Consider the following 17,359-nt stretch of genomic DNA (forward strand, 5'->3'; position numbering starts at 1 on the left):
GGGGGGGGATACGAATCTTCTCAGTCTCGCAGCCCGGATGAGGGGGTGGGCTCGGGTTGGAGGGGTCTCTAGACCCTGGCCTTGCTTGCACCGATTCTTTTCTTTAACGTACTCGTGTGGAAACAGTGCAGATTTCGGAACTTCCCTGGCATGGCGTGGAGATGCCTGGGCACTCGTTTTAAAGATTGGTTTATCTCCCAAATCCAAAACAGAGTTCTCGTGTCTGTTATTTAAACTACCCGTAGGTTTTAAACGACTTTTTCCATGCCCTCTCTAACGCCCACTGAGCTCTTTCTCTCCGCTCTCGGCTCTTCCTCTCCGCGTAGTAGCCTGGCGGAGCCACGTTCCTGCTCGCGCTGTGCTCTCCCCCTCCCGGGCTCTCTCCTAGAAGGTTATTTGTAGCCTCTTTGGCGTGTCGGGACAGCGGCCCTACTGGGGTAGGAATGTAGCTGCTCTTCCCACCACATGGGCCCCTTAAAGGGACAGCTATGCTTTTTGGGGGGTTTCCCCCTTCGGGCTGCGAGAGAAGGGGATGGAACTTTCCTCTCGGCCCCCTGGAGGAAGTTTTGAAAAAGATCAAGGGAAATGGCAAGGCACTGGGAAAAAAGGAAAAAAAAAAAAAAAAAAAAAAAGTCTAAAACGGATACCAACAAAACCAGAGAGGAGATTGTCGCCTTCTGCCCTAGGGAAAGGGGAGCTGGAAGGTTCTGGGCTGAGACTGGCCAAGAGGATTTTATTGCTCCAGAGCTGTCAAAACTGCATATGCTACATCTGCACTGACAATGGGGGTAGAAAATTGAGTGTATTTAATGCTTAACAGAAAAAGGCCGAGAGGGTACTTCATAACTCTTTTGGGTTCTTTTTAAGGACAAAAATTTAACAGAAACTTCTGAGCGCGGGAGACTTTCTGTGCACATGCACAAGGACACTCAGTGATATGAAGATCGAAACTTCCCCTAGGCTAACACTTAACCATCCTTGGAGGTGAAGGGGGGAGGTAGGAGAGAGAGGATAGATTCGTGGTTCATCAGTGAGACGGAGCAGTTCCTCAACCAAAAATATCACCAAGAGAGTCCCTAACACAATGTTTAGGGGCTCAGGGAGAAGACCGTGTTTTATAGTAGGTCAATGACCACGACTAGGAGTGGATTCAAGACACTAAGGTTTAAGGCGCTTATTTGGATGCTGCGAGTCCTGTGGGCTTTTCCTAGAGCTTATGTCTTTGGCCTGAGCTAAACAGGTTGGGGTTGACACTCCAACTTTATAGATTTTAGAGGGAAATTTGATTGCTGGTGATAGCCCTGGGTATCTTTCTCCTGACGGTTGAGGTGAGGCCTCAGGCAGTCTACCACCATTGGAAGACCGGACACCATGTTTGCTATGGAGGTCTCTTCCACGTAAGCAAAAAACTGAAAATTCTGCCCAGGGGCTTAGGTAGATAGAAGACTCTTTCTGAGATTGAGTGCAAAGGAGGAGAGCTGAGACTGGTCTCCTTTCCATCTATCTGTTGTCCTGGTGCTTGGTTGACCTTGTCCCTCGTCTCATTGGACTTGTGAAAGATGCTTGGCTTGTCACTGATTTTGGATTTCCTCTTCTGTCCCCTGTTGAATATCGGATGACATCTTTGGGACTGGCACATGGTATTAAGAATGACAGGTGCAAGGGAACCAGTCTGGCTGTGTCTGATACAGAACATGTTGGGCATGTCCATCGTCTGGGCCAGCAAAGAACACAGAAGGTCACAGAGGACAGGGTATTTGATAGGTCTTTGCTGACTCTACTGATTGCTAATCTTGATCCCTAAGAAGAAGAAAAGTGGGAAGGATTGGCTATGTTGTTTCTTCTTGGAAGAGACGAGCAATACGAGGGGCTTCTTGAATAGGGAATTTCGGGAACTATGTGAAGAAAAAGACTTGTCTTTTTGAATGATTGGGCACAACTCATAATTGTGACACAGTTCCATGCCCTTGGTGACTAGGTCTGTTAGCCTATTCCAGCCATAATCTCTAACTTCCTTGATGAATCCTAGCTGCAAGTTTTGCCACAGTTGCCTAGGTGTGGGGCATCTGGGCCCCAGACTGTGTCTGGATTACCATCTCATCTTCAGCATCGGAAGCTCTTCTCCCCTTCTCAGTGTGGTGGGATTCAGTGTCCCAGGAAAGACTTCCTGCTGACTAGTTGGCTGGCAGAGCCCAGGTTTAGCCCTATAAATAGCTCTGATGAATGTCTGTAGCTGCCACTCTCCATCCAGCCTAGAGCTGACAGGGTCAGGTTCTTTCTCTGAAATACACTCAGGAGCATCTCCTAAACTGGGTTCTGCACTCATTCATTTGTTCATTCATTCAGTGAACACACATTTCCCAGGCACTATTCTTAATCACCACATATATAGTTCAGTGATGAAGAAGCACAGGCACCAGGCACACCTAGGTTTAAATCTGGGCTTCGACACTTCTTGGTGACCCTGTGCAAAACCCTTAATCTCCCTGAACTTCAGGGTTCTTACCTGTAAATGGGGCGGGGGGGGGGGGGGCAGAACTGGAGTAGTAATAAATTTTCATGTGAGACTATTATAAAAATTAAATGAGATAATAGTATATTCAAACCACTCAGCACAGACTGCTCTGTTCTACAGGCTTGGATAAAACGTTAGCTGTTTGTTAGCAAGTCTGCATAAATAGATTAGAGATGGTTCTTCCATCTAGACTATGGGAGACAGGTAAATCATTACACTAACTACAGTGCCATGTGCTGAAATAGAATGAAGTTTAGCTCTTCATTTCAGCTGGTTTTTTGCTTTTCTCTTTTAAAGATCTTGCTCCTTCTTCCCACTACCCCCCCCCCTTGAAAACCTAATGAGACCTAAGCATAGTTCCCTCCTGTCCACACATCCAGAAAAGAGATCTGTTAAGCTATATCATGAGTCCAAGGAGCCCACTCCACCTTAGTTCTCCTGGGAGAGGTCCTAGGAGATGGGGTTTTCCTCTGGGAGCTTCCTTGTTAAAAGCTCTGTGGTCAGGGATGTGGCCAGGCACCTCACTCTAAGGTTGCCATGACCTGGGGCGAGAGGTGCTGGCTGAGGTCTCTTGTAGCTGGAACAGTTTAGAATTCCAAGCTCTCCCTCCCACTGGCCTGGGAAAGGAGTCAGGCCCCAGAGCTCATAAGGTAGTAATTGCCCCAATTTGGGGGCTGGGCTGTTGCGGAGCCGCCTTCCTTCATGACTACCGTCTTCAATCAGGAGTCCTGTCAGTGTGCAGGGATAATTGATGTGGGTCTCAAGCCCATGAGTCGCCCCCAGCCCCCAGCTCCTCCACCCCAAAGTTTGACCCCTGTTGTCTCTTTGTTTCTTCCTTTTAAGTTGGTGCCAGTGATGTCATGTTTTTGGGGGCTGCGGAAAGTTGACCGTAACCAAGAGCAGCCGTTAAGAAGAGCTGATTCACTGGCCTTCCTGGCAGTCGTTTGACTCCATTTTCTGCTCTGTATTTTTGATTTAGCAAGAAAGAAACATCTTCGGTGCCCTTGGGCACCTCTTACGCCCTTTCGAGCAGACTTCGTTCTTTCGCTGCACTTAGGCATTCCCATCGCTGAGTGGATGGACTGTAGGCGTCCCTCACACTCATTCCCTTGCGCGTTTGGGTCGGAGTGAGGCAGGGAAAGGCCCCGCCTGAGACCCAGCTGGGGAAAGCCTCACTGGGATTTGCTGCAAGCCCTGACTTGGCCTACAGGAGTTCCCCCCCTCACCTCTGTGCGGAGCCAAGGATCTGAGCTCCGAGCAAAGCCGGAAACAAAAGACTGGGAGCAAACCTCCCATCTGGCTGGGAGGCAGCGACACAAAGGTGCTGCTGCATAATTTATCACCAGAGGTTTTTCTGGGGCCGGGAAGCTCCCGGGCTCTAGACAGAGCCTTTTTGGAGGAGAGGGACCCTCCCTCCCCCTGTCTTGGTGTCGTGTTGTGTCCTGTTGGGCAGGTAAGGAGTAGGATACTGGGAGAGACACCTGATTAGCACGTGAAATAAAGCTTGGAAATTGTGCCTCTCCAGGCTCAGCAGCTCCATTTCCTGCCAGGACTGCAGGGCGGGGGTGGAGAAAGCGTTCCAAATGTTCCCTTAGTTGGCCCCAGCCTTGGGAGCCCGACTGCCACCACCTTTTGGGTATGGATGAGGACAAGAGATAGTTTCTGTGTTGGGTCGACTAGAGCCTTCTGGAAACCAGATACAGATGCCAGGTTATAATATCCATAAGCCTAGCAAATAAGAAAGGGGAGTTCCCTTTTCCTCTTTCCACTCCCCCTACCCTCCCACACACCAGGCCTTTTAAACTAGACATTTCAACCATAGGCTCAGAGAGGCAGTCAAAGTGAATGGTTCCAAAATGTATCTCCCCCAAATAAGAATTTGTGTTCTTCAGGGAATAATTGCTGGTAACCACAGTTTTACATGTAAAATCCAGTTTTACATCACAAACTGGGACATGTGGTCTAAATACCACAAAGGTACTTTGGGGGGTAGTTTAACATCTTAAAAGCTTTTGCTATATCCTTGGCACTGTGGTGTTGACCTCGTCTTATCACATTTACCCCTCACAGTGTCCTTATGAGGTAGGTACTGATAGGTTCCTGTCTTACAGAAAGGAAACTAAGGCTCAGAGCAGTTTATATCACACAGCTAGTGGGTAACTGACCCAGGATTTGAACCCAGAGCCTAAGCTGTTAAGCTTCCAACCCATACTGTCCCTTAGTATGGAATATTTTCTATCCAAGCTATTAAAAAAGATCTGGGTTGAGACTATCTATATTTTATCTCAGATTGACTTTTCTGTTTTCAGTCTTCATCTCCTCATGTAACCTTAATGCACAAAGAATTACTTTTCTGTGCTTTGCTAGAGGGAGGCTTTAAAAAGCTCCCAGGAGGGGAGATGAGGTTTGTTGCCCCTGTGAAGCCATGTGTTCTTGTGTGGGCCTTGTGTTTTGAGAGGTAGAGGAAAGCAATATGTTGAGCAGCCCCCTCACAGAGCACAGCCACATTTTGGATTTGTGAGATCTGTTGACTGAGCTGCTGGGCAGGGTAAGTAGACTTTTGAGGACCTGGATGGAAACAGCCTGGTATCATAGCTACTTTACAGGGTTGAGAGAAAGGAGACATCTAGATGAAGATGACGGGATTACCAATGAAAACAACAACAGTAATAGCTGCTTACTGTGTACTTCATGTGTATTATTTCATTTAAATCTCCCAGCAACCAGCTACTATTGGTACTGTTACTACCCCCATGTTACAGTAGAGGAAGCTAATTCATTTCTGAATTGCTCTGTGATTTAGGTTCTGCGTGCTCTTTTCTATACTTGCCTCCTAGGAATTGGTTGATGATAAACGGGGCAAGGGTAGAGGATACCGTATGCCTCAAGCTCCTCCAGAGAAACGCAATAATAATGCAGGACTCTTGCCACAGTACTCTTGTCCACCTCTTCCTGTGGCCATTCACACCTCCAGCTTCACCTTTGGGGCTGGCCCTGTAGCTTGGCCCACAGTAGGGCTTTAAGACATCTCAAGCCCTGGGGCGCCTGGGTGGCTCAGTCGGTTAAGCGGCCGACTTCGGCTCAGGTCACGATCTCGCGGTATGTGAGTTCGAGCCCGGCGTCAGGCTCTGTGCTGACTGCTCAGAGCCTGGAGCCTGTTTCAGATTCTGTGTCTCCCTCTCTCTCTGACCCTCCCCCGTTCATGCTCTGTCTCTCTTTGTCTCAAAAATAAATAAATGTTAAAAAAAAAAAAAAAAAAAAAAAAGACATCTCAAGCCCTGAAACAGCAGGGCTTAATCATGGGGTGGCTGGATGAGACAGTTCTGGGTGGGTCAAATTCTATCAGAGTAATAGCAAGAGCTATGGTTTACTGAGAGCTGAGTACATGCCAGGCATTATGCTAAGTGCTTTTTATGAATTAACTAATTCTTATAACGTCCATGTGAGATGGGGGCTATTCTTATCCAAATTTTCCTGGTGAGAAAGGTATAAAGAGATTTGAATAATATGCCCCGCGTCAGACAGCCAGGAACTAGCTTAGTTTTTGTTCCCATGCTCTTAACGCTATGTTCTCTGCCTCATAACTTTGGAGGCTGACCATTAAGAACTTCTTTTCCGGGGCGCCTGGGTGGCTCAGTCGGTTAAGCGTCCGACTTCAGCTCAGGTCACGATCTCGCGGTCCGTGAGTTCGAGCCCCGTGTCGGGTTCTGGGCTGATGGCTCAGAGCCTGGAGCCTGCTTCCGATTCTGTGTCTCCCTCTCTCTCTGACCCTCCCCCATTCATGCTCTGTCTCTCTCTGTCTCAAAAATAAATAAACTTAAAAAAAAAAAAAAAGAACTTCTTTTCCATCATTAGGAGTGGCAAGAGAGGGCTGAACTTGATGGGACCAGTAATCATGTGTCTGACGCTACCCCTTAGTGAGGCGCCCACTAGGAGAAGACTTCACTTGGTAGATTTTCAAACTAGATGAGGTTGGCTGGCCTCTAGGGATTTAGGGGCAGAACTAAGTAGAATCCTAACATGTCAGTATCACTGCTTGACAATACAACCAGTGAAAGGAACTCTTGTTGGAAAAGGGAGTGAACTTGACCTGGATAGGACTAGGATGCCACCTTAAAAAGAAGATTCCTATTTTCTTCAGTAAAGATTAGGTAGAAAATAACTATTTTATTTTTGGTATTCTGGGCCTCTCTTTTCCTTTGACTCCAATCTCTCACAAGAATCTAGCTGAACATGTCATTCATTCATTCTACAAATTTGTATTGATCAACTACTACATACCAAGCATTGAACTATGCATGGTGAATACAAACACAAAACTCCATATTATACAGTTCCAACTGCCAGGAGACTGAAGAGCACCTGGTCCGTTAAGCAAGCAATGATCCCACAGTGAGCTAAACGCTACCAAAAGAGGAGGCACAAAGGGCCTCTGGAGCACAGACCAGGGGCTTTCAATTCATCTGGGGCCCATGGGTCCAGGTGGGGCAGCATCAGGAAAGGGTTCGCTTCCTGGCCTCCTTCTACCAACCATTTACCTTCTTTGGTGTTGGTTCTGATGTTTTCTGTGTAAGCCCTGCCCTTTGAAACAGGGGCTGTTTTATAGGCACCCAGAGTTCTCCCGGTTCCAGGTATCTCGTGGATGAGGTGAGATTTCCAAGTGGCCCCTTGCTGTGACTCCTTTTAGTGATGCCATTTTTGTCTTGCTACATGGGCATCCCTTTCAGTTAGAGACACTGACCACTGCCCAAGGAGCTGAAATCAGTGGATTGGTCCCTTGATTGGCCTGGATGTGTAGTTCAGGGTCATTTCAAATAACTTATCTTCATTAAATAAGGTTTATATCCTCACCATTGCCACCAGTGGACAGGAGGAGAGAGGAGAGCTTTGGTGTGTTACAAGAAGAACCCTTCTCTGCTATGAATGATGATTCTTCCCTTTCTGTTGTAATCTCTCCCCCACTGGTAACTGTCCTATACCAGCACTCACAGGACACTCCTTCAGCCTTCTCATGTCTGGTTCAACTTGAAAAAGCTGCTCTGTGGCTGTGTATAGTCACTGTACACTTTGGGCCTCTACGTGACAGGTGTGGTCCCCCTTCAGTTGAGTGTTCTATGGGATGGTGGAGAGCTGTGCCTCTCTAACCTTAGCATGCATCAGTGTCATCTGGGAAGCTTGTTGAAAGTCTGGATTCTGAGGTCCCATTAAAAGAATACTGGTCTAAGTGTAAGAATGGGGCTGCCATCCTGGCTGTCCTACTTACCCCATGACCTTGACCAAAGCAGATGACCTCACCTCTTAAGTGGGGCCTGCAGTAACTACTTAGGGTTATTGTAATGATTAAGGGTGAATGCAAGTGAGTATGCAAAAGCAGCTTGCAAACTCTACAGAGTAACTGCAAAATACAATTCTTTGTTGTCAGAAGCTCTGTTCCTTTCTGGACCAGCACCACACTGAGGCACTGGTTCAAAGGGCTAGGGCTCCAGACTGTCCCTGTTTCACCACTTCACCTTAGGGCAAGAGACATTGGTCTTTAGCCGGAGCAGTAACCAGAAGGAAACGTTACTGCTTTGAGATCCATAAACTCACTGTGTATTTGCTAATCGAGATTGTGTAAAGGAGAGGGATCCAGACGCCCCAGTGTTATAAATTCCCCTTTTGGACCTCAGGGTTTTGGAAATTCTCATAATAGCGATACCACTTATTGGGAGGCAGGGTAATGAAGTGATTAAGAGCACAGGCCCTGGGATCAATCTGCCTGGGTGTGAATGCTGGCATCAACCCATCGTACCGGTGTGACCCAATGGCAGACTTCTCTGTGTCACCTCCCAGGGTCGTTGAGAGCATTCAATGATGTAGCATATGAAAAGCAGTTGGAAAAGTATTTGAAGAGCACCTCGTAAATACATACTCAGTAAATGATGCTTGAACTATTACGAAGCTTTTGTCATGTACAAGTCCTATGCTAATAAGCAGTTTACATGGATTCCCATTTTATGGATGAGGAAACTAAGGCTCAGAGACCTTAAGCAACTCACTCAAAGTTGTAGAGTTGGCGGTAGAAAACAGGATTTGAACTCTAGTCTCTCTGACTCCAGAATCTGTGCTCTTTACTACAATGATACACTGTACCTGGTACACCAAATGGACGCTTCCCTTCTTTCCTTCACAAGAAAACAATGAGTAATTAATTGGTAAGGTGACTGAGGCAAGGGAGGTGAGGTGTCATAATGGGATTTTGGTTAACCTCCCAGGAAGACCCTTTGAGCACATTCACATGTATCCCAAAAGCTGGACGACTCGCCTATCAAGGGGAGGGAACATTTGGGGAGAGATCTTTTCACTGTTGAGTAAAGGCTGAAGGCTGAGGGAGTGTGGCTGTAAACAGCTTTCAAGGCCAGAAGCATAGCTGAGTACTCTAATTTAACACTTTCCAAAGTGAAGCCTGCCTATGCCATCGCCCCCCCCCCCCATTTGTTTCCTTTCTTCGTTCATCATTCTTTTTTTAGAAAAAAGGTTAAAAGCTGTCCTTTCTGCTCACAGCCAGGACTTGACTGAAAAGGCAGAATTCCACCTCTGGGGATCCCGAGGGGCAGTGGTTCTCTAGAAGAGCTGGCTTTCTGGAGTGTGATGTGTCTGTTTACCGGACGAAAGCCCAAGCCAAGGGTTTGCCTGACCTTCACGTGCTGACGTTCAGATGTTGCTCTGACATGGAGGAAGTCCTGGCTTTTCAGTTGCCTGCAACTGACTTGATGCCCACCGGATGGAATGCTTTGTTCCTGAAGTCTGCTGGGAGAAAGCAAGACTTCTTTTATCACTCCGCCAAAAGCGGGGGTGGGGCCCTAAAAAAAACTGACCCGGGTCTGAAGGCTACTGTACCTTCAGTATTCTTTTTGACCTGCACACAACACCAGGATAGTGCTATTCTTTTTTAAAAAAAATTTTTTTAATGTTTATTTATTCTTGAGAGACAGAGAGAGAGACAGTGTGAGCAGGGGGAGGGCAGAGAGAGAGAGAGAGAGAGAGAGACACAGAATCTGAAGCAGGCTCCAGGCTCTGAGCTGTTGGCACAGAACCCGACACAGGGCTCGAACCCACAAGCTGCGAGATCATGACCTGACGGACGTTGGCTGCTTAACCGACTGAGCCACCCAGGTGGCCCTGGAAACTGCTATTCTTGATCTCCTAATCCCGGTGCTCAGGTTTTTAAAATCAAGGCCTTTTGGAAAAAACTAGTCCCTGCATCTCCCACACCCCACACCCCCAGCCTGCATTTATTGAGCATCTTTGGTGTGCCAGGGCACGAGGGTAGCTTCGTCCACGTTTATCGTCTGGTCCAGTCCTCGTGGCCTTTCACAAATGAGGAAACGGAGGCTCGGGGAGCTAAGTGACCTGTACAGGGTCACGCAGCCGGTGGGTGGAACCCAGTCTGTCTGCTCCAGGTCCAGGGCTTTCTCCTCTCCCCCTCCCCCCAGGCCCCTTCATCCTCTCTGTTGTCCTCACCCCCTTGCCCCGAACTCCACGTGGGGCAGCTCTGCTCCCTGCTGTGTCCTTAACTTCCATTGACATTCGGGGCTGGAGAATGTCTTTGTTGTGGGAGCCTGCCCTGTACATTGTAGGCTGTCTAGCAGCATCCCTGGCTTCTACCCACTAGAGGCCAGAAGCACCACCAGTCACGACAACCAAAAATGTCTCCACACATTGCCAAATACCACCACCACCACCACCACCACCCCCGCCCCCGGAGGAAAGACTGTCCCTGGTTGAGAACCACTGAGTCAGTCTTATCCTTCCTCTTCACCACCCCTCCCTGCACAGGGGATCTACATGTTGGGAGGCCCACTGAATGGAGTCCTTTGGAATACCTAGTCTTTGCGGTTTCATCCAGCCAGAGTTCCTGAGAGTGGTGCCTATAGCTGTGATGAGCTGGTCACACTCCAAAAGTTGCTCAGGGTCTGAGTGAAAAAAGCCCCTTCCTTTATCGGTGCTTTCAGAATAGGCCCAAGAGGCTGGGGCTGGGACTGGGGTAGCCGGGTCGTCAGTGCTTCCCTGGAGAAGGATCCTCTGTTCTGCACTTGCAGGGAGACCTGGACAGACAGGAACCCTGGGCTTGGAGTAAAGCCTTCCTGTGAAGAGATGCTGCACCCCTCAGACAGATTCCTTCGTTTTCCACAGGAAATCTGGCATCTTTTCTAGGGCAGCCAATTCCCTTAGCTTGCGGTGGGGGACAGAGGGGTCTCATTTGAGAATCTGGTGAAATCTGTGGTCCGTTACTCCAGAAATGTACATTTTGCCTATAATTTCAACAGCTCACTGGTCCCAAATGCCAGCCATCTACCCACCCAACCATCCATCCATCCATCCATCCATCCATCCATCCATCCATCTGCAGGTTAGGAACCCATGCGTTATACTCACATTTACCCTTGGAGATTGAAGTGGAGAGGGAGGGCTCCAGGGCTCTCTCCTTGCTTTGGGGAGTGGGGGGGTGGATGACAGTACACCCTTTCATTCTGGGCCCTAAATCCTTCCCTGTTCCCGCACAGCCTGAGGGCAGGGCCCAGCTAAGGGGAGGAAGGGGAGAAGAAAGCAAGGGGGAGAGATGAGCAATGAGCAGTGGCCCCCTTCTTTCCCAGCTGCAGCAGCCCAGCGGGTTAGATGAATGTGGGGAGGGGGGAAGAGTGACCCTGGCAGAACCCTTTGTTCCAGCTGAGGCTGGAGCAGGGGCACTGAGCCATTCACACGCCATCCCAGGGCATCCTGCTGGGCACGCTGGGGAGGGGGCACAGCAGCCGGTCATGGGACTTGGCCAGGCAGATAGCTCGATGCTCAATAGGGAAGGCCAGCTGCGTGCTGCTGAGGATGGGGGAGGGGCTGCTTCTGCCATCCTTCCTCTAGGCTGTAGCCTGTCCCACAGATGGGAAGGCTCTGACTGCTCCCCTCCCCCTGGAGCCCCACTTCTTCTGGTCACCCTCCTTAAAGGTGAGTTCTGACCTGGAGACTCACAACAGCCTGTGTTGCTTCCTGTTCCCCTGTGTGGGTTCCCTACTCCAAAAGGGGCTCCAGCATTTTAATTCCACTATTTCTTGCCCTGCCTGGCTAACAGCCAAGGGCCTGGTCCTGGCCAGATGCAAAAGCGTCCATATCTCAACCTAGCTTTGGAGGGAAGGGTCTCAAGGTCTCACAGCATCACCCTTTCTGTCCCCTGCTCCTTTTCCCCAAAGGCACCAACTCCCTGAGTGGCATCATTCATCTCTTGTCTCTTGGGGGTACTGGGCAAAAAGCCCTGTCATAGAGAAGGTACTGGACGTGTTATGAACCTAGGGTCACAGGTTGTCTTCTTGACCATTAGTGTCTTGGAGGAGGGGAAAGGCATGATTGCATGGTCTGCATCTCCCTGTGGTATCCCGTGGCTCTCTTGGTAACAGTGCCCTGAGATGGGGCTCTCTACTCTCTAGAATGGGCTGTGGTTAGGCAGGAGCTGAGCCCTCATTGGTTCCTCTCCCCTCTGCACAGGGCTAGCCAGCAGCCCCGAGTGTGCTTGTGGTCGGAGCCACTTCACATGTGCGGTGAGTGCCCTCGGCGAGTGTACCTGCATCCCCGCCCAGTGGCAGTGTGATGGAGACAACGACTGTGGGGACCACAGCGATGAGGACGGATGTAGTAAGCACCTCCCTTCCCAGCCAGGGAGTGGTGGGAAGTAGTAGAAGAGGGGAGGGACCTGGGGATGAGGGCCTGATGAATGTTCTGTACACTTGCTGTATCAGATGCAGAGCATTGGACTCTTGTGAGGGTGACGGATATTGACAGATGAGTGGTTGCTTCGCAATATATAGGGCTCCAGTCCTCTTGTATTTCCATGCATATATGTCCAATAAAACAAACTTTGTGACAAGTATGGAATAAAACACCCTTGAAACTATAGGCAGTCTCTTTAAATGGATCTCTGTATTTACGTGAATATATGTTTGTGTATTTTTGTGCATTTTTTAATGTGCATACTATACGTGGATGCAGATTATTTCTGTGTTTCTTATGTTAGTGTTCTGTATAATCGTATCTTTTTTTAATAATACAAGTTTTAGGAAATATTATATTCTCTTTAAACCTTCCTTTCCCCTAGTGTAGTAAGTAATATAGGCACAACAGGCTAGGGCCTCCTGCCTCAGATCTATAGAAATATCACTGCTGAGCCAGCTGTCTGGGTTTAGGGATGCAAGCTGTAGCACCTGTGTCTGAAGGTGGCTAATTAGTCTAATAAGATTGAAGCTACAACCTGGACCTTAACCCTAACCAGTTCAGCTAATTGTGATGATACATGGCTCACCTTTCATGTAGCACTGTCATGTGCATTATCTCAAAAGACCTCTGTGAGCCAAGTATAATTACCCCCATCGTACAGTCAGACAACCTGTGGCTCAGAGAGGGTAACTGACTTGCTCGGCGTGGTAAGTAATGAGTTCTAGAACTGGAAATTGAGCCCAGCTGTGTTAATCATCATTTAACAAGAGGAAAAAAAAATACACTTCTTTTTTCTTGCTCATGTTTCTCTTAGTGGTTTTGAGTTCCTTGGGCTGCCATGCCCTGTGAATCCCTCGCCGCTGTTCCCTGCTAATACGCTGGCTTCTTAGCTGTGGTTTCTGCCTAGCTCCTCCATCAGGCATGGGAGTCTGTGAGGAAGGACTGTGGCTCACACGGGGAGATGTGGGATAAGGGGTGTTGGCAAAGGCTTTCCGGCCCAGTGGAGCCTGCCTCAGACAGATTCCCTGTTCCCTTCTCTTCCTGGGACTCAGTGCTACCCACCTGTTCCCCTCTTGACTTTCACTGTGACAATGGCAAGTGCATCCGGCGCTCCTGGGTGTGTGATGGGGACAACGACTGTGAAGACGACTCAGATGAGCAGGACTGTCGTGAGTGCTGGTGATGGGCACCAGGCGGGCTCCATCAGGCTCTGTTGGGAAGGGATTTTCAATCAGAAAATGATGCCCCAGACCCACATCGCTTCCTGGGTCTTTGTTCTTTGCCCCTCCTTTCACCTTCCCTCTTGGTTAGATGAGCCTGAGAAACTGCCACCTGCTTCAGATCCCTCTGGGTAGTGTAGAAGTGACTGCTCTGGTCCATGGGGCTTTCTGTTGGGTCCCTGGCCCCCGCTGTCTGCAGCAGCCTGACTGCTCTGTACCCCACAGCCCCCCGGGAGTGTGAGGAGGACGAGTTCCCCTGCCAGAACGGCTACTGCATCCGGAGCCTGTGGCACTGTGATGGTGACAACGACTGTGGGGACAACAGTGATGAGCAGTGTGGTGAGTGGAGCTCCAGGGAGGTGGGCAGGATGCCTGCTGGTGGTCTGGCCATGGCGGGGGCGGGAGGAGGGGGGGTTGAAGGGCAGCAGTGGCTTTAGCACTGCTACACCTTGAACTGCCCAGACGTCTGGAGCAGCTGGAGGAAGACAGGAGGGGCAGAACAGTCCAGACCCTCCCCCCACACACTCCGAACCACCACGAGGGGAACAGGAACCCAAGGCCCCATGTCTCCAGGGCTGCGGCTTTCCCCAGACGGTCTGCACCAAATCCGTGGTGTCTTCCAGGGATGGGGTCAGACCCACAGGGGCAGTGTGGGTGGGAGTCGGGGAGGATCTTAGGAGGGCGGCCTGTCCTGTCGGGCTCCCGCAGGATCGCTGTCCCATTGCGTCCCCCAGACATGCGCAAGTGCTCTGACAAGGAATTCCGCTGCAGTGACGGAAGCTGCATCGCTGAGCACTGGTACTGCGATGGTGACACGGACTGCAAAGATGGCTCTGACGAGGAGAGCTGTCGTGAGTGGCCCCAGAACTCGGGCCGGGGCAGGAGGCAGCATCCCGTGGGCAGAGGGGTGCACGTGCAGTGGGCCAGGAGGGCAGGCTCTTACGAAACTGTTCCTCCGAGGCTGAGCTAGGGTGGGAGCAGATTCCTCAGGTGCAGAGGGAGGGTCCCCATGGCTCCAGCAGCATAAGGAAGTCTCACAGGGCTGTCCCACGTGAAACCGGCTTCCCTTGCCTGAACGTCTTCCGCCTTCTTGGAGAAGTCCGGGCCTCTGAGCTCTCTCTGGGCCTGAGCGTGCGCCCCTCCCTGTCCCCCACGCCTGCCTTCCAGCCTCAGCAGTGCCAGCGCCTCCCTGCAACCTGGAGGAGTTCCAGTGTGCTTACGGCCGCTGCATCCTCGATATCTACCACTGTGATGGTGATGATGACTGCGGGGACTGGTCTGACGAGGCCGACTGCTGTGAGTGCTCCGGCCAGCCCAGCAGGGTGGAGCTGGGAGGGAGGGGGAGGCCAGGCCCCAAGGAACTCCTGGGGTGGTAAGGCACAGGTGTCAGCTGGGGCCGGAGCTCAAGGGAGGAGCTTCTGGATTCCCTGGTCCCTGTAAGGCAGAGAGGGAGGAGCCAGGTGCTGGGGCCCGGCTTTCTGCTCTGCTATGGACACTGTGTTCATGGACAGGCTAGAGACAGAAGTCTGTCCTGTTTCCCCAGCCTCCCACCAGCCCTGCCGCTCTGGGGAGTTCATGTGTGACAGTGGCCTGTGCATCAACGCGGGCTGGCGCTGTGATGGCGACGCGGACTGTGACGACCAGTCTGATGAGCGCAACTGCAGTGAGTGGGGCCAGTGTCCAAGGTCTGGTCTGGAAGTAGGGAAACGGCTTGTGGAGCCAAAATGGCCACCGTTGATAAAGACAGATTGGACAGGATTGTCCTGTACAGTGGTGTGGGTTGGGCACGGCACAGAGGCGCTATGTCCAAAGCGATGCCAGTCACGCGGGAGACTTACCTATTCTATAATTATATAGATTTATATGTTCATCGTGGCAGTTTTCTAGCAGACGGTGGTGAGGCATCTTGAGGAAAGGTTGCCTTTTTCTGACTTGCACAGAGATGCCATTCAGAACAACCGTGACAAGAAGACTGGTGTGAATGCTGCCACAAAATGCATTTTGGGGTGGCCGGGTGGAGCTTCGGGCCAAAATGGGGTCAGCCTTTCATGAGGCCTTTGCTCTGCCCAGCCACCTCCATGTGTACCGCGGAACAGTTCCGCTGTCGGTCAGGTCGCTGCGTCCGCCTGTCCTGGCGCTGTGATGGGGAGGATGACTGTGCAGACAACAGTGATGAAGAGGACTGTGAGAACACAGGTGGAGCGCCCCAGGGGTACCCCCAGGCCCTTTAACCCATGATGGGATTGGAGAACAGGGGTGGAAAGAGGATGTTGCTGCTGCCATCGGGCTACAGTGATGCTTTAGTCTGATCTTGCCTGTGGCCTGATTTTGCCCGCCCTTCTCGTTACCAGTGTCAAATCCAGGTGTACCTGCTGCAGCCTTATGGCCTGGACCACAGTAGCAGCAGCCTCTCACGTTCTAGCTCATACATGGCCTGTTGCTCTGGCCCTGGTGAGCAGGGACCATTCTCCGTGGCTGGCATCCCCCACCACCCTAGCCACACTGGGTGCTGGACACACAGGCACACTCTCTCAATCTGTCCCACGTCCTCAACATCCCACCGTGGCGTCCTGGGGGGAGAGAACGAATGTAGACATTCAGCCAGCCCTGTCTGAGCTGTTTCCTGCCTTGGACCCCGACCCTCCCACCTTGAGTCTCCTCTGTCTCCAGCTCGCCCTGGAAAATGACAGGCTCCCATCCTTTTGTTGACCCAAGCCCTGCCCTGCTGTGACCTGCCTCTCACTCCCTCTCTAGGAAGCCCCCAGTGTGCCTCAGACCAGTTCCTGTGCTGGAACGGGCGCTGCATCGGGCAGAGGAAGCTGTGCAATGGGGTCAACGACTGTGGTGACAACAGTGACGAAGGCCCACAGCAGAACTGCCGTGAGTGTCCCCGGTGGGCGGGCCTGGCCCCTGGTGTGTGGCTGAACCCCACCCATGTGGTTCAAAGAGAATCCTCCCTAGGGATTCTTGCAGCCTCGGGAGCTGTTCTTCGTGGTCCAGGTGGAATGCCAAGCTGGCTGTCTGGGGGAGGATTCTGGGCTCAACTCCCATCTCTGGCTTGGCTGGCACAGGGCCCCGGACGGGTGAGGAGAACTGCAATGTTAACAACGGTGGCTGCGCCCAGAAGTGCCAGATGGTGCGGGGGGCAGTGCAGTGTACCTGCCACACAGGCTACCGGCTTACCGAGGATGGGCACATGTGCCAGGGTGAGCTGGGACCTGGTTTGGATCAGGGGCAGGATCCTGGGCAGGGGCAGCAGACGGGCAGCTATGTTTCCTCTGGGTCAAACATCTGACGGACGTAACCTCGCTTCATCATCACCCTAGGAGGTGGGGACTGTCCCTTCTGTTTCACAGATGGGGAGACTGAAGCTCAGAGAGGTTAAGTAACTTACTGATGGCCATAGAGCCGGTGATAGCAGAGTTGGGATTCTAGCCCGGGTCTCCATGCCCTTAAAGCCCTTAACCACTTGTTATATAGCCTTCCCACTAGGCCTGGAAAGTAGATGGGTATGTGGGCCGGGAAGCAACTAGTCAGCCTGGGGGGTTGTCGGGGGGTGGGGAGAGGATGGCAGAACGGAGATCTCCTGACCCTGCTCGGTCCTCCCAGATGTGAATGAATGTGCGGAGGAGGGGTATTGCAGCCAGGGCTGCACCAACAGCGAAGGGGCCTTCCAGTGCTGGTGTGAAGCAGGCTACGAGCTCCGGCCCGACCGGCGCAGCTGCAAGGCTCTGGGTAAGGGGTGTTGGCGTTTGGCTAGGTGGGCAGAGGGCCGAGCATAGAGACATCCCAGTGTTCCAGTACTTGGGCATTTGCTGAGAGGTAGAGAGATTTTTCATCCGAGTAAAACGGAGCTGTGAATTGCATTCTGAGCCCCAAGAAA

General features: G+C 51.2%; 1 protein-coding gene across 1 annotated transcript in view; it reads left to right on the top strand.

Moving 5' to 3' along the window:
- Window positions 1–17,359, top strand: part of LRP4 (LDL receptor related protein 4) — a 50,861-nt gene that overhangs the window by 1,511 nt on the left and 31,991 nt on the right. The window contains 10 exon segments of the mRNA XM_049639630.1: window positions 12,032–12,178; window positions 13,309–13,425; window positions 13,702–13,815; window positions 14,211–14,327; window positions 14,644–14,772; window positions 15,020–15,139; window positions 15,547–15,672; window positions 16,231–16,356; window positions 16,548–16,682; window positions 17,086–17,211. Of these exon segments, the coding sequence (XP_049495587.1) occupies window positions 12,032–12,178; window positions 13,309–13,425; window positions 13,702–13,815; window positions 14,211–14,327; window positions 14,644–14,772; window positions 15,020–15,139; window positions 15,547–15,672; window positions 16,231–16,356; window positions 16,548–16,682; window positions 17,086–17,211 (1,257 nt within the window).

This window comes from Panthera uncia, chromosome D1 (genome assembly GCF_023721935.1).
Source record: "Panthera uncia isolate 11264 chromosome D1, Puncia_PCG_1.0, whole genome shotgun sequence".
NCBI lineage: Eukaryota > Metazoa > Chordata > Mammalia > Carnivora > Felidae > Panthera > Panthera uncia.